This window comes from Octopus sinensis, linkage group LG27, assembly GCF_006345805.1.
Source record: "Octopus sinensis linkage group LG27, ASM634580v1, whole genome shotgun sequence".
Lineage (NCBI taxonomy): Eukaryota > Metazoa > Mollusca > Cephalopoda > Octopoda > Octopodidae > Octopus > Octopus sinensis.
Genome location: NC_043023.1, coordinates 13543815 through 13569581, shown reverse-complemented (window position 1 = coordinate 13569581; position 25767 = coordinate 13543815). Strand labels below are relative to the sequence as shown.

The 25767-nt window shown below is 44.4% G+C and overlaps 1 protein-coding gene across 3 annotated transcripts; it reads right to left on the bottom strand.

Moving 5' to 3' along the window:
* Positions 1-25450, bottom strand: LOC115225152 (uncharacterized protein DDB_G0290685). 3 transcript variants are annotated; one of them, XM_036514358.1, is made up of 8 exons: positions 25089-25450; positions 19610-19733; positions 14495-14610; positions 8063-8277; positions 6886-6938; positions 2849-4140; positions 756-2794; positions 1-707 (listed from the first exon to the last, which is right to left on the bottom strand). In XM_036514358.1, exons 3-8 carry the CDS (start codon positions 14508-14510, stop codon positions 123-125), a joined length of 4200 nt encoding a protein of 1399 aa, XP_036370251.1. In that variant the 5' UTR covers positions 14511-14610; positions 19610-19733; positions 25089-25450; the 3' UTR covers positions 1-122. The 3 variants fall into 3 exon arrangements, with proteins under 3 accessions (XP_036370251.1, XP_036370250.1, XP_036370249.1); XM_036514357.1 differs by having other exon boundaries at positions 1-2626; positions 2663-2794; positions 25089-25443; XM_036514356.1 differs by having other exon boundaries at positions 1-2794; positions 25089-25443.
* Positions 25451-25767: the final 317 nt, after the last annotated feature.

The window sequence follows — 25767 nt, the reverse complement described above, 5'->3', positions numbered from 1 at the left end:
TTTTGCCGTGTTGGAAGAAACTGCCGAGATGGCCGTCCCTCGACTCGTATTGCAGCTTCCACTTGCTTGTTCGTTTTTCGACCGTAAGCTGTTCCCTCGACCGTGTGAGAGCCCACGGGACCTTAGTTCCACCTCGACTGCTTGTGGTGGCGACGCATCATCTCCCCTCCGCCTCCTCCGTCGCCTTTCCAGTCCCTCGACATTACGACCTTCCGCATCGTGTCTTGCCCGTACTGGTCCTCCTTGCTGCCGCCGCCGGTATTCGCGTCACCTTCGGACGCGTCGCCGTAGGAACCTCGACCACCACCGCCGCCGCCGCACCTCGATCCTGCTCTGTCGCGGTTGGAATTGCGGCCGTACGACCGGTTACTGCGCGACGACCGCCCTCTTCGATGCCCTTGTTCCCCGCCGGATCGGTCGCCGTGGTACCCAGAACCGCGTTGGTTCCTCTCCCAGCTGCCGCCACCTTCCGCGTCGTCCCGGCCCCTCCTCGACGAGGACGGGGGATCCGACTTGGATGGCGACGAGGAAAAATACTTGTGGTTCCTCCAGCCGAGCGGGGGGTCGGGACCGTCCTGTTTCGACGCGGGGTTTCTCCAGCCGAGCGGAGGGTCGGAGCCGTCTTGTTTCGACCCGGGGTTTCTCCAGCCAAGCGGTGGGTCAGAGCCGTCCTGTTTCGATGAAGAGCTTCTCCAGCCAAGCGGAGGGTCAGAGCCGTCCTGTTTCGATGAGGAGCTTCTCCAGCCAAGGGGAGGATCAGAGCCGTCCTGTTCAAAATCCTCTTCCATTTTCTGCTCCCCATATCTCTCCTGCCTTCTGTAGCTCTCCCTATCGTCGGACAAATTCTGCTCCATAGCAGCCCCGCCCCCACTATAATAACCGCCTTCATCCACATTAGTATTACTCTCGTTACCGCCATTGTCATATTCCTCGTTATAACTATAGTTGTCCCTCTCAAACGCAACACTCCTGCCGGAACGATAGTACGGGGCCTCCTCATCGCGCGCCGGTTCTTCCAGGTCCTCGTCTCGGCCGTAGCTGACCCCGCGCCGGAACGACGACTCGATTCTATGACCACCAGCTCCGTCTCCCGGATAATCCGACTTGCTATCGTGGTGGCGGTAATCCCCGCTCTGCTGCCAGTTGTCCTCGTACAAGTGGCTCCCTCTGTTCTCGCTGTCCGACTGGAAACCGTAACCGGCCCCTTTGCCCCTATCGTCGTCGTCGTTGTTGTTGTCGTCCTCGACGCGGCGATAGTCCGCAGGGTCGCCCCGGGACATCCAGCTACGTTCCCTCGACGAACCTCGATCCAGGCTACCGACCCCTTGGCCCCACTTCACGTTGTAACCAGGATCTTCGATGTCGTCGTCGTTGTTTTTGTTGGCGCCACGGCTGGGGTAGGAAGGTCTGTCATCACCGAGGCTATCACTACCGCCGCCACCGCCACCACCACCACCACCACCACTACCGTAATACCTGTTATAGCCCTCACTGCTCTTGTGTCCGTAGTCGTGGGACTCGCCCATCTGCATCCTACGACCACTGTCACCAGCACCACCGCTGCTATCCCTCCCGACTCCAAAACCCTCGTTTTCGCCGTCCCTCTGGCGGCCCCAATCCGGGAAATCCTCTCCGCCGTCGGACTGACCCCTCGCATTCCCACCGTACTGAAACCCGCCACGATCCATATTCCCATGGAAGCTACCGCTGCCCGACATCTGCTGCTGCTCCACACTGGCCGTGTCATCCATCTGTCTGTTGCCGCTCATATCATCACCGAACCCGCTTCCGGGTCTGCCCACGTCGTCTCCTCTCTCCTGCTGGTAGTTTCCCATACCAAGGGGGCTCCTCCAAGTGCCCATAAACGTGTCTCTCTCTTCATGGTCCCGGTCCCTGAAACCCCTTCCAGAGTCCGGATTTTCACTCGGATCTGACATCCGGTTGTTGTTGTTGTTACTGCCAAAGTCACCGCTATGAACGTCCTTGCCCTGGTCGGAGTTCCCGGCCGACATGGAACTGTCCTCAAACCTATAAGCAGAGCTATTCTTCAGGGCTGACTTCAGGTTTCTCGAACCGACACCAAACTGAGGGGGCCTCTGGCCAAACTGGTCGTCCCGCGAGGAGTACGACTGATCCATTTCGTTGTCAAAACCAGGACCAGACGGTTCCATACCCCTCTGGCCAAACTGGTTACCATCGTCGCCTCCAGCACTTCTCGACATGGAGGGGCCGTGCCTATCGTAGGGGGCGTTGTTGCCGCTGTCCTGTCCCATCATGGACGAGGGCGAAACACTGCCAGCGCCACCGGCTGAGAAATTTCCGGGGTTGTTACTGAACGGCTCCATGTCCGTTAGGGGAACATTAGAGTGCTGGTGGTTATAATCAAAGGAGACGTAGTTGAGTTTCGTTTCACCAATGCTGGGGCCGGGAGCGCTCGTGTCCAAATTGGATTGTTGAGGGGGCATCATTGACCCCGAAAAGCTGTCGCTACCCCCGTGACTATGGAAAGGCTCGTTGTGTCCAAACATCTTCGGATTTCGGTTAGGAAAGTCCATGTTTTCGTCGAACATCTCCCGGGATTTCCGTCCGCCAGCGTCTCCTCCCATACGGTCGTCTTCCACGCCAAGACGGCCACCACCACCACCACCATTGCCGCCACCTCCGCGATGTCTAAATTCGTCGTAAGGTCTGGAGCCTGGATACTCCCTGTTCCGAGATCCATCAAAGCCTCCTCCTTCCTGGTTGCTGGGATCGACACCACCACCACCGCCAAAGTTGTCTCTTCCGCCACCACCACCACCACCACCGCCAAAGTTATCTCTTCCGCCGCCACCACCACCACCACCACCAAAATTGTCTCTCCCACCACCACCACCGCTGCCGCCAAAAGCCCCATACATTCTAGGGCCCTCATTAAAATCTTGCAGGTTATCTCCTCCACCACCTCCACCTCCTCCTCCTCCGCCGCCTCCGAAGGGCCTCTGATGGCGATTCGGTCCTCCCCTCTCGGGTTCGTCGACGTATATCGCCCGTCGCTTGTGGGGGGGAGCAAAGTCGTCATCGTCGCCCCCACCTCTGCCCTTGTAAAACCCTTGCTGTCTCCCCGAGTGTAGCAGCGCCTGGTCCTCGCTATACATCGAGTCCTCGTTCGCCCCGAACATACGGCGCTTGGAGGAGGGGGAGGCCGGCGGCCGGTCACGGTTTTCGCTCTCCTGGTCGTACAGCACACGCTGCTTTTCAGCAAATTCCTCCATCTCTTCTGTAAACATTGGCTGTTTTTGTTGATGTTGTTGATGATGATGATGATGCTGCTGTTGTTGTTGTTGCTGCTGCTGTTGGCGGCGGTGATGGTGGTGCTGAGACGGGGGTCTTCTATCATCGTCGTCGCCCTCAAAGTTCATACGGCGACGGAAGGGAAAGCCTGGCTCCTCGTCAAACATTCTAGGGTGCGGCTGGGACCGACCCTCGTCCTGTTTCGGCCAGGGCCCAGAGCCGCCGTCCCTGCCGGGGAAGTTCCGAGCGTTGCCGAATCCTTGCTCCTCGCGGTAACCCCTTTCGTTGTTATCATCCTCCTCCTCCTCCTCCTCCTCCTCGTCGTCGGCGGCGCCACGTGCCGCACTGTACATCCGGCGCTGTTGTCTCACCATCATCTCTTTCTTAAACGCTTGCTGCTCCTGCATGCTCATCGGCGGCCCGCCCGGGCCCTGCATCATCCGGCCAGATCCTTGCGACGGCCTGACAGATCCCGACGGTGGCCTCATGGAGCCCTGGGGTGGCCCCATCGGGTGACCTTGCGGTCGGAGGGGCCCGTGAGGTCCGAAGGGACCGAGGGACCCCATGTTGAAGTTGAGGTTCTCTTTGCTCTGTTGCTGCTGGCTGGAGGCTGCAATAAGCATTTGCAGTTTGGGAAGGAAAACCTGATTTGCAGCAAACAACCGTTTCAGCTGGGGTTGGAAGTCCTGGTTATGGGCAAACAACTTCTGCAGGCGGGGCTGAAAGTCCTGGTTCTCTGCAAAGAGTTGGTGCAGTCGGGGGTTCGCCGTTAATAGGCTCTTCAGCTCATTCATCCCCATTTTTGCGGCCCGCGATAACAAGTTCTCCAGAGCAGCCAAGCCGTACTGGAGAGCAGCAGGGTTGGTCCTAAATGAAAGAGAGAGAAAAAAAAAAGGGATTAAGTAATGTTTATGCATAATACGGCGGAGAAGGAGATAGATGGGTAAGGGGAAAGGAAGAGAAAAGGAAGAGGAAGGAGGAGAGAGGGAAGCGGAGAAAAAGAAGAGGAAAGAGAGAGGGAAGAGGAGAAAAGGGAGAGAAAGAAAGGTCAATTAAACATTTACATCATCATCATTTAATGTCTATTTTCCATGCTGGCATGGGTTGGACAGTTTGACAGAAGACTATTGCAAGCTCTGATGGCTACTTGGCATGGTTTTTATGGCTGGATGCCCTTCCTAATGCCAACCACTCCACAGAGTGTACTGGGTGCTTTTTATGTGGAACCAGCACCAGTGAGGTCTGCTTTGGTATGGTTTCTATGGCTGGATGCCCTTCCTAATGCCAACCACTCTACAGAGTGTACTGGGTGCTTTTTATGTGGCACCAGCACCTGTGAGGTCTGCTTTGGTATGTTTTCTATGACTGGATGCCCTTCCTAATGCCAACCACTCCACAGAGTGTACTGGGTGCTTTTTATGTGGCACCAGCACCAGTGAGGTCTGCTTTGGCATGGTTTCTATGGCTGGATGCCCTTCCTAATGCCCACCACTTTACAGAGTGTACTGGATGCCCTTCCTAATGCCAACCACTCCACAGAGTGTACTGGATGCTTTTTATGTGGCACCAGCACCAGTGAGGTCTGCTTTGGCATGGTTTCTATGGCTGGATGCCCTTCCTAATGCCCACCACTTTACAGAGTGTACTGGATGCCCTTCCTAATGCCAACCACTCCACAGAGTGTACTGGGTGCTTTTTATGTGGCACCAGCACCAGTGAGGTCTGCTTTGGCATGGTTTCTATGGCTGGATGCCCTTCCTAATGCCCACCACTTTACAGAGTGTACTGGATGCCCTTCCTAATGCCAACCACTCCACAGAGTGTACTGGGTGCTTTTTATGTGGCACCAGCACCAGTGAGGTCTGCTTTGGTATGGTTTCTATGGCTGGATGCCCTTCCTAATGCCCACCACTTTACAGAGTGTACTGGATGCCCTTCCTAATGCCAACCACTTTACAGAGTGTACTGGGTGCTTTTAATGCGGTACCAGCACCAATGAGGTCTGCTTTTGTATGGTTTCTATGGCTGGATGCCCTTCCTAATGCTAACCCCTTTACAGAGTCTACTGGGAGCTTTTTATGTGGCACCAACACCAGTGAGGTCACCAGGCAGCTTGCAGCCCAATTTCATTAAGAATGAACCTATATTATTAATCATCACCATTAAACATTTGCTTTCAGTAATTCCTTGTACATATGATTCGTTTATAATGATGAAATGTGGAGGCGCAATGGCCTAGTGGTTAGGGCAGCAGATTCGCGGTTTCGATTCCCAGACCGGGCGTTGTGAGTGTTTATTGAGCGAAAACACCTAAAAGCTCCACGAGGCTCCGGCAGGGGGTGGCGATCCCTGCTGTACTCTTTCACCCACTCTTTCTTCTGTTGGCCTGCTCGCTTAGCCAGTGGGGTGGCGTCATTCGAAGGCTAAAACAATGCAAACGCATTGTGACCAGCGATGTGTAACAACATCTGATGGTCTGGTCAGTCACGTGATAATGATGAAATATATGCCATGTACATTAGCTCCCTCATTCACTCCATCCAACTGACATTGCCTGTACAGGGGCCACAGCGTAGCCCCGCATCGGGTGTCAAATTGATTGCAGAGCAAATCAAGAATACAACACACCACCCGAACCAAGAATTGAACCGATGATCCTGCGATTAGGAGTGCAAAACCGAAACCACTAGATCACATGCCTTCAACGTTGCCTGGAGAAGATGCACATTGCGTCACGGATCAGAAGCAGAAGTGATCGCAGAGCAACATGAAATGAAGTGTTGCGCTCCGAGGCACAATGTCACTGCCCGGTCCTGCAGTGGAAACTATGACCCTGCAATTCTGAGTGCAAAACCACAACTGCTAAGTCAAGCATTTTCACCGACTTTCACTAGCAAAACATATAAAATATTAAAGTTTAAAATATATAATAATAGCAATAATAAATCTCTGAACGAGATGTAAACAGTAACTGCACGACAATGTAAGGTATACTAGCCATCTCAATATGGCTAAGCACTAAGGGTGGGTGTTACTGTAGCTTGTAGCCCCAGGAGATCATCGTCTCCAGCTGGCTTTAGGCACACTTTCTGTGTCCTTATGGTATTTGCAAAGGGAGGTCATCCCTCTCTTGTAAACCTAAGTGACACGCATGGACTGCAGTTTTGAGGTATTTGCCTCTTGTCAACGTACGGTAATCACCGGTTTTCGATGAAGGGAGACCCAATGCAAATCCTTATATCGTTTTTCCAGTAACTTTTCATCACTGATCTCGAAAAACTGTATGCAAGCAATAATAAATTTCTGAACGAGGTATAAACAGTAACTGCACGACAATGTAAGGTATACTAGCCATCTCAATATGGCTAACCACTAAGGGTGGGTGTTACTGCAGTACGTGCGTATCACTTAGGTTTACGAGAGAGGGATGACCTCCCTTTGCAAATACCATAAGTGCACAGAAAGTGTGCCTAAAGCCAGCTGGAGACGATGATCTCCTGGGGCTAAAAGCTACAGTAACACCAACCCTTAGTGCTTAGCCATATTGAGATGGCTAGTATACCTCACATATATTATAATAATAATAATAATAATAAAAATAGTAATATTTACCCAGCTTTGGGAAAGTTGAAAAGGTTTGTTAAATCTTTCTCATACTGGCCCATCTGAAAATAAAAAAAACAGTTCAAGTCATTAGAGACACTATACACACACACATATATATATACACACACACATACATACATACACACCTATATACATACAGTTGATCCAAACATGAAAGCACAAAAAAAAATATAACGCGAGGATGTGGAACAAATATAGTATTATTGGATGCTCAGGAAAGAAGGGTTCAACGTTTCGAGCGGAGCTCTTCGTCGGAAACATAGGAGAAGGAAAGATCCAGAGAAGGGAAGACAGAGGATAAAAAAAAATCGCCAACGGTACACACGCGGTCACCACACACACTTATATACATACAGCGTGTGATGAGTAAATTGTCGTCATTTTATATTTTTAATTTCACGCAAGCTGATTGTCTGTTTTTGATTTTGTCGGCTACACAGTAGAGTAGGGTCAGCTGGGCACTGTCTGCCAGAAAAACAGAACCATGATGCAATTAGTTCTGTCAGAAATTTGGAAACGACACGCTGTACTGCTTGGCATTGGCACCAGAAGCTACAATATGAACAGTTTTCAAATTCATATGGAACATACGCACACACAAACTCTGTTTTATATTATTAAGACATACACACACAGATCCAACTTTGCATATATATATATATTATGGCTGCCCCCTCGTTATCGTGTATGGCCATTGCACAAAGCTTAACTGTTATTAGTGCTGTGATCGAATGTGACTTTTTAGCCCAGCCAAAGATCTACAAAGTCTTGTACAAAATTGGCAACTAAAACCTTTACCGGTAAAAAGCCGGCTGTAGTTAAGTCCTCCTGCCTAATTACACTCTCTTCCACATGCCCGACAGATATGATTAGTATGGTGCGTTACACCACCACCAGTGGCCAGGTTGTCACTCATCTGTCTCGCTTTATGACTACGAAGATGACTAGGGTCTTGCACAGACATTGCATGTCAGAATCAAAAGAAGACCCTTCCCTTCTGGAAGTGTAACAGCGATGCCCTTCCTGACATCCCTCCTTACTTTCTCATGTGCAACTCAAGATATATACCTGTGTATAGACACAGGTAAACAAGTATGCAAAATGAACCAAAATAACACAAAAAAAGATAGGATGATTGTATAAGGAAGCGGAGTCTACCAACCTCTGGACCAAGAGATTGCTGTTGGTCACCTCCGCGCTTACTCATAAACACAAAGCGCTTGTCCTCGTTGGGGCCGGAACCCATGGCTCCCTGCGCCATTTTCTGTTGGTTGGATTTGTCATTGCCACCGCCACCACCTCTGTCTTTGGCCTCGTTGGATGACTTTGGGGGAGTCTGTTCATGGAAAGGTCCTTCGAGTTGGTTCTTCGGCCGCCCTGCCAATGAAAATCAGAAAGAGAGTGTGGAGTAGGAGGGGAGAGAGAGAGCATTAGTTGCTATGGAAACCTAAATTGGAAGATGCCTCCCTCCTTCACACATCTTATCATCACTGCACACAGAGCTAACAACAATTTTTATACACCTCCCTCCTTCGTTCCTGCATCTCCCCATCATCACTGCCCACAGAGCTAATGATACTAAGCTGGGTTCTATAATCAAAAACAATTACAGCGTGGAAGGTGTTTGTAAGCCATTTAAGAAACACACAAAAGCCGTTCGATTCACTTCAACATTTAAATTTAATTTGTCAAAATATTTTCGTCGCTTTTGAAATTCCATACTGCAGTGATGCAGTATGGAATTTTGTCAGTGAACAGGTCGCGGTCTCAAAGCGACGAAAATATTTTGACAAATTAAATTTAAATGTTGAAGTGAATCTAACGGTTTTTGTGTGTTTCTTAAATGGCTTATAAACACCTTCCAATATATTTTTCTCAGTGAACAGGTCGCGGTCTCAAAGCGACGAAAATATTTTGACAAATTAAATTTAAATGTGAAGTGAATCTAACGGTTTTTGTGTTTCTTAAATGGCTTATAAACACCTTCCAATATATTTTTCTCAGTGAACAGGTCGCGGTCTCAAAGCGACGAAAATATTTTGACAAATTAAATTTAAATGTTGAAGTGAATCTAACGTTTTTGTGTGTTTCTTAAATGGCTTATAAACACCTTCCAATATTTTTTCTCAGTGAACAGGTCGCGGTCTCAAAGCGACGAAAATATTTTGACAAATTAAATTTAAATGTTGAAGTGAATCTAACGGTTTTTGTGTGTTTCTTAAATGGCTTATAAACACCTTCCATATATTTTTCTCAGTGAACAGGTCGCGGTCTCAAAGCGACGAAAATATTTTGACAAATTAAATTTAAATGTTGAAGTGAATCTAACGGTTTTTGTGTTTCTTAAATGGCTTATAACACCTTCCAATATATTTTTCTCAGTGAACAGGTCGCGGTCTCAAAGCGACGAAAATATTTTGACAAATTAAATTTAAATGTTGAAGTGAATCTAACGGTTTTTGTGTTTCTTAAATGGCTTATAAACACCTTCCAATATATTTTTCTCAGTGAACAGGTCGCGGTCTCAAAGCGACGAAAATATTTTGACAAATTAAATTTAAATGTTGAAGTGAATCTAACGGTTTTTGTGTGTTTCTTAAATGGCTTATAAACACCTTCCAATATATTTTTCTCAGTGAACAGGTCGCGGTCTCAAAGCGACGAAAATATTTTGACAAATTAAATTTAAATGTTGAAGTGAATCTAACGGTTTTTGTGTGTTTCTTAAATGGCTTATAAACACCTTCCAATATATTTTTCTCAGTGAACAGGTCGCGGTCTCAAAGCGACGAAAATATTTTGACAAATTAAATTTAAATGTTGAAGTGAATCTAACGGTTTTTGTGTTTCTTAAATGGCTTATAAACACCTTCCAATATATTTTTCTCAGTGAACAGGTCGCGGTCTCAAAGCGACGAAAATATTTTGACAAATTAAATTTAAATGTTGAAGTGAATCTAACGGTTTTTGTGTGTTTCTTAAATGGCTTATAACACCTTCCAATATATTTTTCTCAGTGAACAGGTCGCGGTCTCAAAGCGACGAAAATATTTTGACAAATTAAATTTAAATGTTGAAGTGAATCTAACGTTTTTGTGTTTCTTAAATGGCTTATAACACCTTCCAATATATTTTTCTCAGTGAACAGGTCGCGGTCTCAAAGCGACGAAAATATTTTGACAAATTAAATTTAAATGTTGAAGTGAATCTAACGGTTTTTGTGTGTTTCTTAAATGGCTTATAAACACCTTCCAATATATTTTTGTCAGTGAACAGGTCGCGGTCTCAAAGCGACGAAAATATTTTGACAAATTAAATTTAAATGTTGAAGTGAATCTAACGGTTTTTGTGTTTCTTAAATGGCTTATAAACACCTTCCAATATTTTTTCTCAGTGAACAGGTCGCGGTCTCAAAGCGACGAAAATATTTTGACAAATTAAATTTAAATGTTGAAGTGAATCTAACGGTTTTTGTGGGTTTCTTAAATGGCTTATAAACCCTTCCAATATATTTTTCTCAGTGAACAGGTCGCGGTCTCAAAGCGACGAAAATATTTTGACAAATTAAATTTAAATGTTGAAGTGAATCTAACGGTTTTTGTGTTTCTTAATGGCTTATAAACACCTTCCAATATATTTTTCTCAGTGAACAGGTCGCGGTCTCAAAGCGACGAAAATATTTTGACAAATTAAATTTAAATGTTGAAGTGAATCTAACGGTTTTTGTGTGTTTCTTAAATGGCTTATAAACACCTTCCAATATATTTTTCTCAGTGAACAGGTCGCGGTCTCAAAGCGACGAAAATATTTTGACAAATTAAATTAAATGTTGAAGTGAATCTAACGGTTTTTGTGTGTTTCTTAAATGGCTTATAACACCTTCCAATATATTTTTCTCAGTGAACAGGTCGCGGTCTCAAAGCGACGAAAATATTTTGACAAATTAAATTTAAATGTTAAGTGAATCTAACGGTTTTTGTGTGTTTCTTAATGGCTTATAAACACCTTCCAATATATTTTTCTCAGTGAACAGGTCACGGTCTCAAAGCGACGAAAATATTTTGACAAATTAAATTTAAATGTTGAAGTGAATCTAACGGTTTTTGTTGTGTTTCTTAAATGGCTTATAAACACCTTCCAATATATTTTTCTCAGTGAACAGGTCGCGGTCTCAAAGCGACGAAAATATTTTGACAAATTAAATTTAAATGTTGAAGTGAATCTAACGGTTTTTGTGTGTTCTTAAATGGCTTATAACACCTTCCAATATATTTTTGTCAGTGAACAGGTTGCGGTCTCAAAGCGATGAAAATATTTTGACAAATTAAATTTAAATGTTGAAGTGAATCTAACGGTTTTTGTGTGTTTCTTAAATGGCTTATAAACACCTTCCAATATATTTTTCTCAGTGAACAGGTCGCGGTCTCAAAGCAATGAAAATATTTTGACAAATTAAATTTAAATGTTGAAGTGAATCTAACGGTTTTTGTGTGTTTCTTAAATGGCTTATAAACACCTTCCAATATATTTTTCTCAGTGAACAGGTCGCGGTCTCAAAGCGATGAAAATATTTTGACAAACTAAATTTAAATGTTGAAGTGAATCTAACGGTTTTTGTGTGTTTCTTAAATGGCTTATAAACACCTTCCAATATATTTTTCTCAGTGAACAGGTCGCGGTCTCAAAGCGACGAAAATATTTTGACAAATTAAATTTAAACGTTGAAGTGAATCTAACGGTTTTTGTGTGTTTCTTAAATGGCTTATAAACACCTTCCAATATATTTTTGTCAGTGAACAGGTCGCGGTCTCAAAGCGACGAAAATATTTTGACAAATTAAATTTAAATGTTGAAGTGAATCGAACGGCTTTTGTGTGTTTCTTAAATGGCTTACAAACACCTTCCACGCTGCAATTGTTTTCGTTCCAGCACACAATCTCAGATCAAGTCACTCGCTATGCAAGTACATCTCCCTAATATCAAAAAGTTATCAGAGAAATGCTAGCCTGAGATCACTGAACGTGTCTTTCTAATAGTTTCTACAGAGTGTCTAAGCGCTTGGTGTTTAAACTGACCACATCCGGCTCAAATATTCCAGCAGCTTTATGTTCAAACTAGCAAAATTCGGCCCCTTATGCCAACCTTACAACATCATCCTAAAACTGAACAAACACACCACTGAAATCTCAAAACTACAAGATAATCCAGGACTAATTCAAAACCGTATTAAGAGTTAAAGCATTACATTCAACAGAGTAAAAGGGTTAAAGCTAACTCTTTACTCTTTCTTTTTTTTTACTCTTTTTACTTGTTTCAGTCATTTGACTGTGGCCATGCTGGAGCACCGCCTTTAATCGAGCAACTCAACCCCGGGACTTATTCTTTTGTAAGCCCAGTACTTATTCTATCGGCCTCTTTTGCCGAACTGCTAAGTTTACTCTTTTACTTGTTTCAGTCATTTGACTGCAGCCATGCTGGAGCACCGCCTTTAATCGAGCAACTCAACCCCAGGACTTATTCTTTTGTAAGCCCAGTACTTATTCTATCGGTCTCTTTTGCCGAACCGCTAAGTTTACTCTTTTACTTGTTTCAGTCATTTGACTGCGGCCATGCTGGAGCACCGCCTTTAATCGAGCAACTCAACCCCGGGACTTATTCTTTTGTAAGCCCAGTACTTATTCTATTGGCCTCTTTTGCCGAACCGCTAAGTAACGGGGACATAAACACACCAGCATCGGTTGTCAAGCAATGCTAGGGAGACAAACACAGACACACAAACACACACACGCATATATATATATATATACATATATATATATATATATATATACACACATATACATATATACGACGGGCTTCTTTCAGTTTCCGTCTACCAAATCCACTCACAAGTTTTTGGTCGGCCCGAGGCTATAGTAGAAGACACTTGCCCAAGGTGCCACGCAGTGGGACTGAACCCGGAACCATGTGGTTGGTAAAAAAGCTACTTACCACACAGCCACTCCTGCGCCTGTTTAACATTGACATTTTTTTCTCTTTAGGAACAGCTTGTATTGGTGAACAGTCAAAGGTGTTGGAGGGCATAAAGATTACAGTTGACGTTGAAAAGAAGTTAGCCGACAAGGAGGACTTGAGGTCATCTGAATTTTGTTATAAATTACGTATTTTTTTTTAAAAGGGTTTTAGCGTGAGTGTGTATGGTAAGAAGATTGCTTCCCAACCACATGGTTCTGGGTTCAGTTCCACTGTGTATGGAACCTTGGGCAAGTGCCTTCTACTATAGTTTGAGGCCAACCAAACTATAGTGGATTTGGTAAATGGAAACTGAAAGAAGCTTGTCGTATATACATATATACACACACATGCATTATTATATATCATCATCATCATCGTTATCATCATCGTTTAATGTCCGTTCTCCATGCTAGCATGGGTTGGACGGTTCGACCGGGGATCTGGGGAGCCTGAAGGCTGCACCAGGCTCCAGTCTGATCTGGCAGTGTTTCTACAGCTGGATGCCCTTCCTAACGCCAACCACTCCAAGAGTATAGTGGGTGCTTTTTACATGCCACCCGTACAGGTGCCAGACAAGGCTGGCAACAGCCACGATCGGATTGGTGTATTTTACGTGCCACCGGCACGGAGTGTGTGTGTGTGTGTATATATATATATATATATATATATATATACAAAAACACACACACACACACATACACAGATATTTATATATATACATGCATGCATGGGTAATAGGCACAGGCATCGCTGTGTGGTAAGTAGCTTGTTTCCCAACCACATGGTTCCAGGTTCAGTCCCACTGTGAGGCATCTTGGGCAAGTGCCTTCTACTATAGTTTGGGGGCCAACCAAAGTCTTGTAAGTGGATTTAGTAGATGGAAACTGAAAAAAGCCCGTCATATATACGCACAAACACACATATATGTGAAGATGTGCTTCCCAACCACATGGTTTCAGGTTCAGTCCCACTGCGTGGCACCTTGGGCAAGTGTCTTCTACTATAACCACGAGCTGACCAAAGCCTTGTGAATGGATTTGGTAGACGGAAACTAAAAGAAGCCCATCGCATGTGTGTGTGTGTGTGCATACTCACGTCCCACCACTGCTCGACAACTGGTGTTGGTATGTTTATGTCCTCGTAACTTCGCAGTTTGGCCAAAGAAACAAACAGGCTAAAAAAATATTTTTTTTTAAACGTTAAAAAAAACCAGTGTGTTGATACTTTGGCTAAAAATTCTTAGCCAAGTTATCAAAAATTATGAGAAGGTGCCCAACGGTTTCTATGTGCGTGTGGATGTGTGTGTGTGTGTGTAACAAGTTTGCAGGGTCCCTATTTCTGGGTCTGCGATGGGTTTGTCAGGGACACATCATCATCGTTTAACGTCCGCTTTCCATGCTAGCATGGGTTGGACGGTTCAACTGGGGTCTGGGGTGCCCGAAGGCTGCACCAGGCTCCAGTCTGATCTGGCAGTGTTTCTACGGCTGGATGGCCTTCCTAACGCCAACCACTCCGAGAGTGTAGTGGGTGATTTTATGTGCCACGATAGAATATAATATGAACAAAGGGTGCGACTTACTTTTGTGATTAGTCATGGATTCAATGAAGAGTGTGTGGTCACCAACTCTCAACTGACCGTTCTTCTTGATAACAGCATTCGCCTGAGCTATAGTGTTGAACTCCAACAAGGCAGACCTGCAAGGAGATATTGAATATATAGAAAAAAAATTTTTTAAAAAACTGTAGCATCTTATTTTGGCAGCACACTGGTGGAATAGGGATGGTGACTTGCTTTCATTCACCCTTTGAATTTGGTGGTATTAGTAAGGCTTACGCTCGCTCTGATACCATCAGTTGAGGTGATGTCTTCTAGTGCCTTCAAATTTAATACACAATTATTAATAATTGAGAAGCAATTATTTATAATTGAAGAGTCCTACGCTGAGGAGGAAAATAGTCAGGTAAGACATAATTATTTAATTTTTATGCTCTGCAATGACTTAATTCCGAAACGTACGTCCGTAGGTAACTTAATATAGAATGATTTTCGTCATTTCTTTCTCTTTTACCTGCGTCGTTTGCTTTTTAAGTGCTTTGGTTTTACTGGGATCGCCCTTTTAAGTAGAAAGAATAGCCAAAACTTTTTGACTGCTATTTCTAAATTCGGTATGTGGTGAGGCAAATCGTTGCTGAACCCTGAATTACTTAGTATTACTTAAATCTTCCTTGAATGGGTCTTTTACATGCCGAAATCTACTTGGTGAAATTGATGATTATTTCTAAATTAATTAATTTCACCCTTTATTACTGATATATATATATATATATATATATACATACACACACACACGTGTGTGTGTGTGTGTGTGTATCTACATATCTGTGCGTGCAAAAATAGTCAAATTTTCCCCAAGAACTTAGTTCAATTTGACAACTCCACTAGAATGGATGAAAGCGTTAATATATGATATACGATATATAAAAACATATAATATACAAATAAATATCTGTAAATATAAAACCACCCCAATTTCTGAGTACCTCATTTCTTCTAATATAAAATACCTGTACATCATCTCCAAACCTTCCAATACACATATATATATGTATGTGTGTATGTATGTATCAATGTATGGAGATATATATATATATATTATATATATTATGATTAATCAAATCAAAACAAATCCAGATAGATGAACATCAATGGAATCTGTATCTTTGTGTACCAGTGCCGGTGGCACACACACTTTGTGGTACCAGTGCCGGTGGCACACATGAGAACCATCCGAACGTGGCCGTAGCCAGTTCCGCATCGACCGGCCTCCGTGCTGTGGGCACGTAACAAACACCATCCGATCATGGCCGTTCGCCAGCCTCATCTGGCACCTGTGTCGGTGGCACATAAAACACCTTCCGAAGACCCGGCAAGACTAGTCAGTCCACCTGTGCATACCTTCCTTCCTTCTTGTGACACTTGTGAAGACCGGTTGAGGCAAGTGAAAATCAAATCAAATCAAATCAAAATAGACAAAATAGAGGAATCAATGGATTTGTATCTTGTGGTACCAGTGCCTGTGGCACACAAGAAATCCATCAGTGCCGTAGTCAGTGCGGTGGGCACATGACAAACACCATCCGATCGTGGCCGTTCGCCACCTCATCTAGCACCTGTGTCGGTGGCACATAAAAACAACATCCGAAGACCCGGCAAGACTAGTCAGGCCATAACCCATGGCCCCTACCTGGGACGTAGTCAGTCCACCTGTGCATACCTTCCTTCTTGTGACACTTGTGAAGACCTGTTGAGGCAAGTGAAAATCAAATCAATCATCAAACAAATCAAAATAGATGAACATCAATGGAATTTGTATCTTTGTGGTACCAGTGCCGGTGGCACGTGGCACATAAGAAAACCATCCGAACGTGGCCGTAGCCAGTACCGCATCGACTGGCCTCCGTGCTGTGGGCACGTAACAAGCACCATCCGATCGTGGCCGTTTGCCAGCCTCATCTGGCACCTGTGTCGGTGGCACATAAAAACACCATCCGAGCGTGCCCGTCCGCCAGCCTCGTCTGGCACCTGTGTCGGTGGCACATAAAAACACCATCCGAGCGTGGCTCTGCCAGCCTCGTCTGGCACCTGTGTCGGTGGCACATAAAAAACACCATCCGAGCGTGGCCGTCTGCCAGCCTCGTCTGGCACCTGTGTCGGTGGCACATAAAATCACCCACTACACTCTCGGAGTGGTTGGCGTTAGGAAGGGCATCCAGCTGTAGAAACACTGCCAGATCTGACTGGACTGGTGCAGCTTTCGGGCTCCCCAGACCCCAGTTGAACCGTCCAACCCATGCTAGCATGGAGAGCGGACGTTAAATGATGATGATGATGATGATGTATATGTTTATGTATGTGTGTGTATATATATATATATGTGTGTGTATATATATGTGTGTGTGTATATATATATATATATATATATATACATACATACATACACACACACACACAGAGTCCAGTTGAAATCTAATGGGTTTCATTTCTTAGAAATTAACCCACCTACGGATGATCTCAGCTAACAAATGCTTCCCCTAGGTTTGGTTATCGCTCACCACTGTGTTGGATGACTATCCAGTCGCAGGGACATTGAGGTAACCTCGTATTTGTTTATAAGACAACTGTTTGAGACTCTGAAATTTTTGACTAACACCAGTTTAATAGTATAATACAGAATGCCGTGTGTGACTTTTATCTGAGAATGTAAAAATATAAAACAAAGCTATGTAAGCTATAGGCGCAGGAGTGGCTGTGTGGTAAGTAGCTTGCTTACCAACCACATGGTTCCGGGTTCAGTCCCACTGCGTGGTATCTTGGGCAAGTGTCTTCTGCTATAGCCTGTCGTATATATATATATATGTATAGATGCAGGAGTGGCTGTGTGGTAAGTAGCTTGCTAACCAGCCACATGGTTCCGGGTTCAGTCCCACTGCGTGGCATCTTGGGCAAGTGTCTTCTGCTATAGCCCCGGGCCGACCAATGCCTTGTGAGTGGATTTGGTAGACGGAAACTCAAAGAAGCCTGTCGTATATATGTATATATATATATATATGTATGTGTATGTGTTTGTGTGTGTGTGTTTGTCTCCCTAGCATTGCTTGACCACCGATGCTGGTGTGCTTACGTCCCCGTCACTTAGCGGTTCGGCAAAAGAGACCGATAGAATAAGTACTGGGCTTACAAAGAATAAATCCTGGGGGTCGATTTGCTCGACTAAAGGTGGTGCTCCAGCATGGCCGCAGTCAAATGATTGAAACAAAGAGTAAAAAAAGCCTATAGGCCAACTTACAACCAGTCAGTCGGAATCAACTGTGGTCGTAAGTCAAGGACAACCTGGATATGAAATTTTGAATTTAGTTCACAGACCCCCCAGTACCATCTTTGTGGACCACCAAGGGTCCACGGTCCCCAGGCTGAAAACCACTGCATTGCACTCTCGGAGTGGTTGGCATTAGGAAGGCCATCCAGCTATAGAACCTATATCAAATCAGACTGGAATTGGGTACAGCCCCTCAGCTTACCAGCCCTAGTCAAACGATCCAACCCATGCCAGCATGAACAATGGACGTTAATTGACCAACCACATCATTCAGGCTTCAGTCCCACTGCATGGCACCTTGGGTAAGTGTCTTCTACTATAACCTTGGGCTGACCAAAGCCTTGTGAGTGGATTTGGTAGAAGGAAACTGAAAGAAGCCCGTCGTATATATGTATATAGGTGCAGGAGTGGCTGTGTGGTAAGTAGCTTGCTTACCAACCACATGGTTCCGGGTTTAGTCCCACTGCGTGGCACCTTGGGCAAGTGTCTTCTACTATAGCCTTGGGCCGACCAAAGCCTTGTGAGTGGATTTGGTAGACGGAAACTGAAAGAAGCCTGTCGTATATATGTATATAGGTGCAGGAGTGGCTGTGTGGTAAGTAGCTTGCTTACCAACCACATGGTTCCGGGTTTAGTCCCACTGCGTGGCACCTTGGGTAAGTGTCTTCTACTATAACCTTGGGCTGACCAATGCCTTGTGAGTGGATTTGGTAGACGGAAACTGAAAGAAGCCTGTCGTATATATATATATACATATATATATATATACATGTGTTTGTGTGTCTATACTTGTCCACCCAATCACCAACATCACTTGACAACCAATGCTGGGGTGTGTTTATGTCACCGCAACTTAGCGGTTCAGCAAAAGAGGCCAGTAGAATAAATACTAGGCATACAAAGAATAAGTTCTGGAGTTGATTTGCTTGACTAAAGGTGGTGCTCCAGTATGGAGGGGAGATTTATCTGGCAGCACTATGAGACCTCAATGGTGTTGGTTCCACATTAAAAGCACCCAGAACACTCTGTAAAGTGTAATCTCCCCAGTTGTGTGTGTGTGTGTGTGTATCATCATCATCGTTTAACGTCCGTTTTCCATGCTAGCATGGGTTGGATGGTTCGACTGGGATCTGGGAAGCCAGAAGGCTGCACCAGGCTCCAGTCTGATCTGGCAGTGTTTCTACAGCTGGATGCCCTTCCTAACGCCAACCACTCCGTGAGTGTAGTGGGTGTTTTTTACGTGCCACCTCACAGGTGCCAGGGGAGGATGGCAACGGCCACGATCGGTAGATGAGAATAAAGTTCTAGCTATGTGACAGTAAACGGACGTATCTGTATTACATATATGTTTGTATATGACTATATATCATCATCATTGAACGTCCGTTTTCCGTACTAGCAGGGGTTGGACGGTTCGACAGTGTTTCTACAACTGGATGCCCTTCCTAACGCCAACCACGCCGTGAGTGTAGTGGGTGCTTTTTACATGCCACCGGCACAGGTGCCAGGGGAGGCTGGCAATGGCCACGATTGGTTGGTGCTTTTTACATGCCACCGGCACAGAAGCCTGTCAAGTTTGCACTGGCATTGGCCACGTCCGGCAGGAGCATTTTACGTGCCACTGGCACAGGGATCATAACTACAATTTGCAGTTGATTTTTTGATGTTGATGTACTGGACTCAATAGGTCTCATATGTATGTATGTAGGTATGTGTGTGTATTTATATATATGTGTGTGTGTGTGTGTGTGTGAATAGTAAATGACTGACCGAAATCCGGGATTAGACCTCAGCATATGCAAAACTGTTATACTTACTCAAACTTGGATTTCTTTGGTGGCCCCTTAAAATTGACCTTCTTTGCTGTGGGGATAATCTGCAACACGCCAATTTTACCGATTCCTTTCGGTAGATTTTGAATCACCACAATTTTGTCATCCTCTGAAGAAGAAAAACCAGTGATGAAGACATAACCATTTATACATACTAACACATAACACAAAAATTCCTACCGATAATGGTTCTCTTTCCATACCGAAACTACTTGGTAAAATTTATCATCATCATCATCATCGTTTAACGTCCGTTTTCCATGCTAGCATGGGTTGGATGGTTCGACTGGGATCTGGGAAGCCAGAAGGCTGCACCAGGCTCCGGTCTTACCTGGCAGTGTTTCTACAGCTGGATGCCCTTCCTAACGCCAACCACTCCGTGAGTGTAGTGGGTGCCTTTTACGTGCCACCTGCACTGGTGCCAGGCGAGGCTGGCATCGGCCACGGTCGGATTGGTGCATTTTATGGAAGCCAGTCGAGGCGGCACTCGCTTCGGCTACGATTCGGATGGTGCTTTTTACGTGCCACCGACAATCAATTATTATCAATTATTAAATTAATAATTATTTACTCTTATATTTGTAATGAATTTTTCACTCCCATATAACAAACTGCAGCGAGTTCAGCACTGCATTGGTTTCGACGCTATCGAAGGCCTTCTCATAATCTATAAACGCAACGCAAAGAGGCAGCTTGTACTCATTTGCTCGCTCAAGCAGTTGCGTTAGAGCAAATATATGGTCCATTGTGCTGTAGTTCTTCCGGAAGCCTGCTTGCTCCCTCGGTTGTTGTTCGTCGAGACGACGTGACAACCTGTTCATAATTACTTCGTGAACAGCTTGTACACGTGAGACAGCAGGCATATGGGTCGGTAGTTCTTTAGATCTTCTCTGCGCCCCTTCTTATACAGCAGGATGGTATTTGACTCTTTCCACTGCGAGGGAATTCTTCCCTCGTCTAGATAGTGCGTAAATCGCTCAGCGAGGATTTTCCAGAGCTGCTCTCTGCCTGACTTTAGCACCTCTCTTTCTGTGGTCCTATTTTGTGACGCACATGGTAATCATCATCATCGTTTAACATCCGTTTTCCGCGCTAGCATGGGTTGGACGGTTTGACCGGGGATCTGGGAAGCCTGAAGGCTGCACCAGGCTCCGTCTTATCTGGCCTTATGGTTTGCAATACCAACTTCAGGAAACACACCTCTCACCTACCGTTCTGGCAGACACACTAGCCAGATTGACTACATCCTCGCCAGAAAGAGGGAAAGAGAGCTGCTTATAAATGCCAAAACCTTTCCAGGCGAAAGATGTACTCCTCAACATAGATTAATAGTTAGCGACTTCAGGATCAGAGCTAAATGGTTGCCCAGAAGAAGACCAGCTTCAAGGATATATATATATATATATATATAATACACACACACAAACATAAAATATATATACACACAAGCATGTACGAAGGGGTGGTGAAAAGTTCTTGGCTTTAAGGGTGTAGGGAAAAACCTGGTTGGAGGCCCAAGCTTCCAAGTTTTTTTTACAGGGCTTAGAAAAACTCAAGGACCGCTGCAATAAGTGTGTGAATCTGAGAGGGGAACATGTTGAATAAAATCATAATTAACTGATCCTCCTCTATTTTGTTTTACCCAAAACCAGGAACTTTTCAGCATAATAATATTATAATAATAATACCAGGAAACCCCAAAATGGCAGAAATTCAAAAGATAGTGCTCATATCCTATGCAAAATACTTTCTAAGTAATCGCAAGTTTTAAAACAAACATAATTTTCTTATGGTCTCTTAAACATTCTCTAGAACAACACTAAGTACAAAACCAAATATATGACACCCTAGGCATAACACCAACATGAACTTCCAATTTGTTGTCTCTTGGTCTCTGGGTGACACTTGGAGCCAACTTGTATAAATGCAAAGCAAAAGTCAAATATAAAAGAATAATAATAATAATAATGATAATATAATAATAATAATACCAGGAAACCCAAAAGTGGCAGAAATTCAAAAGATAGTGCTCATGGGAACTGCTCATATCCTACGCAAAATACTTTCTATGTAATCTCAAGGTTTAAAACAAACATAATTTTCTTATGGTTTTTTTAGGCATTCACTAGTACAACACTAAGTACAAAACCAAATATATGGTACCCAAGGCATAACACCACATGAACTTCCAATTTGTTGTCTCTTGAGGTGACACTTGGAGCCAACTTGTATAAATGCAAATCAAAAGTCAAATATAAAAGAACAATAATAATAATAATGATAATATTATAATAATAATACCAGGAAATCCAAAAATGGCAGAAATTCAAAAGATAGTGCTCATGGGAACTGCTCATATCCTACGCAAAATACTTTCTATGTAATCTCAAGTTTTAAAACAAACATAATTTTTGTATGTTTTTTTTAGACATTCACTAGTACAACACTATGTACAAAACCAAATATATGGCACACTAGGCATAACAACAACATGAACTTCCAACCTGTTGTCTCTTGAGGTCTCTGGGTGAGACTTGGAGCCAACTTGTACAAATGTAAAGCAAAAGTCAAACATAGAATAATAATAATAATAATAATAATAATGACAACAATATTTTCAAATACAGACTGCAGCAGTTTATAATATGATCTTAATAATCCTTTTTACTGAAGGGACAACGCCTGAAATTTGCAGGAGGGGGAATAGTCGATCACATCGCCCCCCCCCCCCCAGTACTTGACTGGTACTTAAAGACGGAAAAGGGTTGTGAGTTGTGTAGGGTTTTGAGGGAATAGGGTAAAGGGCAAAAATGTATGTATTTATTTAGTTATGTGAATTCAGCCGAGCCGAGCAAGGGACAGTCATCTTTGCTACTAACAGATCAATAAAAAATAACAACAACAATAACAATAACAATAATAATAATAATAATAATAATAACAACAACAACATTTTCAAATACTGACCACAGCAGATTATAACATGACCTTAATGCTGACAACAACAACAATAAACCTTTCTATCGGAGGCACAAGGCCTGAAATTGGATGGAGGAGGGGTGCTAGTCGATCAAATAGGCCCCCAATATTTGAATGGTACTTAAAGACGGACAAAATACAGCCAAGCATTTCGCTGACAATTCTACCAGCTCACTGCCATCATCATCATCATCATCATCATCGTTTAGCGTCCGTTTTCCATGCTAGCATGGGTTGGACGGTTCTACTGGGGTCTGTGAAGCCAGAAGGCTTCATCAGGCCCAGTCAAATCTGGCAGTGTTTCTACAGCTGGATGCCCTTCCTAACGCCAACCACTCCATGAGTGTAGTGGGTGCTTTTTACGTGCCACCGGCACAGGTGTCAGGGGAGGCTGGCAATGGACACGGTCGGATTGGTGCATTTTACGTGCCACCGGCACAGAAGCCAGTCGAGGCGACGCTGGCATCGGCCGCGATTCGGATGGTGCATTTTACGTGCCACCGGCACAGAAGCCAGTCGAGGCGACGCTGGCATCGCCGCGATTCGGATGGTGCATTTTACGTGCCACCAGCACGGAAGCCAGTCGAGGCGGCGCTTCCGTGCTGGTGGCACGTAAAAAGCACCATCCGAATCGTGGCCAATGCCCTAATAATAATAATAATAATTCTTTCTACTGGAGGTACAAGGCCTGAAATTTTTTTGGGGGGTGGGAGGTGGAGACTAGTCAATTTCATCAATCCCTGTGTTTTACGGGTACTTAATTTATCGAGCCCCAAAAGGGACGAAAGGCAATCTGAACTCAGAATGGTGGAATCTGAACTCAGAATGCAAAGGCAGATGAAATACTGCTAAGCATTTCATCCAGCATGCTAATGCTTCTGCTAGCTCACCACCATAATAATAATAAAAATAATGATAATAATAATAACAATGGATGCCCTGATGCAGTACCCAATGGATGCCCTGATGCAGTACCAGGCAATAAATGCCCTGATGCAGTACCAGGCAGTGGCTCTCATGGCTTCTCATCTTAACTGATTGGAAGTGTTATCATGTACATTGTTTTGTCTTGGTATAAAAGATGGGTTTTACAGCAAATATTCTGCTCAATACCACAGATTTGCTTATCAGTTGTTTGACCGTAACCAGTTGAGCATGTCCCTTAGTGGCTGATGATATGTGCATCTCTGATCACGAGCAGAAGTAGTGGGGAAGCATCATGGCCATGTGTTGAGAGGGATTCTTTGAGGTTTGGATAATTCACCTTCGGAGACATGGTTGTTTCGTTCAACATCCTTAATCCTTATTCAAGGACCTTTTGAGTGGGATGGGTTACTCGACCTGAAGAAAATTCTAACTGGGCCCCACCTGCAATATTGAGCAGAATATTTGCTGTAAAACCCATCTTTTATACCAAGACTAAACGATGTACATGATAACACCTCCAATCAGTTAAGATCAGAAGCCAGGAGAGCCACTGCCTGGTACTGCATTATTATTATTATTATTATTATTATGCGCTGTTTATCTTGATATGAGATCACCATGTCGCACACATATGGTTGTGATGCATGTGCCTGGTGTGCCCTTATCAGACAGGTAGTCATGATGGGTCTACTGGGCTTCGTATATTTTACCCCAGGGTCACTTTGATGGCATGCACTGCTCTCTCACTCAATAATAATAATGATGATGATGATGATGATAATAATGGTTTCAAATTTTGCCACAAGGGCATCCCTTTTGCAGGAGGGGATGAGCTGATTACACCAAACCCCAGTAGTCAACTGACACTTAATTTCTCAACCCGGAAGGATGAAACGCAAAGTCAACCTCAGCAGAATTTGAACTCAGAATGCCAAAGTGGATGAAATGTCGCTAAGCATTTCATCCAGTGTCTCACAAGCCGCATTTTGTATTCAACAATCAAAAGGATGAATAGAACAACCAATATTGCGAATCCCGACCTACTGGGATCGGTCGTTAATCCCCATTCATGGATGATGACAACGACAATTATAAACACTACAATGATGATGATAGTGATGATGACGATGATGGTGGTGATGACGATGATGATGGTGATGATGATTATGATGGTGATGATGACGATAATGATGATGGTGGTGGTGATGATTACGGTGATGATGACTATGGTGGTGATGATGACAATGATGATGATGATGATTATGGTGATGATGATTATGATGGTGATGATGATGATGATAGTGATGACGATGATGATGATGATGATATTGATGGTAATAACCATGATGACAATGGTGATGATGATGATAGTGATGACAATGATGGTGGTGATGGTGATGATGATGGCTATGACCGTCAGCAGTGGAAAATGACAAACAAGTACGCACAAGCAAGCGGACCTCACCAACACAAGCACCCATGATGACGATGACAACACGCAGGAAGAAGCAGGCATGCATCAGCCCGTAGCCGACAACAGATTCGTTTCCATGCTTACCTGACTCTTTAGGCTTCGGGTCAGGCTGAGGATTAGCTTTGGGCGGTGGTTCACTCCGGGGCTTAATCTTAGGCTGATTGCTGCCGGGAGCGGTGGCAGGTTTGTTGCCACCAGAAACACTATTATTACCGCCGCCGCCGCCACTACCGGCACCTCCTCCTCCGCCGCCTCCGCCAATTTTTGTGCTCTGAGGCCCGAGGTAGCGAATTGATAAATGTCGGCTGTCGAGCTTGATCGAATGATTCTTGTCGGTGTAAAAGAGGGCATTTTTGACCTTCGGGAACACAATGAGGCTGGTCCTGAAATGAAAAAGGCAAAAATAAGAAAAGGAAATAATTGTATAGTACCAACATCAATGTCAATACATATTATCAAGACAGCAAAAAACAAATGACCAACCATACAGTCCTCAAAACACAGAGGGTCCTTCAGCCCTCATGTCTTGTCCACAAACCTGGCTACCTAGTTAGGTAACATCATTGGTAACCGTCCAATGATAGGTAACCGTCCAATCCGTGCTAGCACGGAAAACGGACGTTAAATGATGATGATGATGATGAAATTTGACTGCGGCCATGCTGGAGCACTGCCTTTAGTCGAGCAAATCGACCCCGGGACTTATTCTTTGTAAGCCCAGTACTTATTCTATCGGTCTCTTTTGCCGAACCGCTAAGTGACG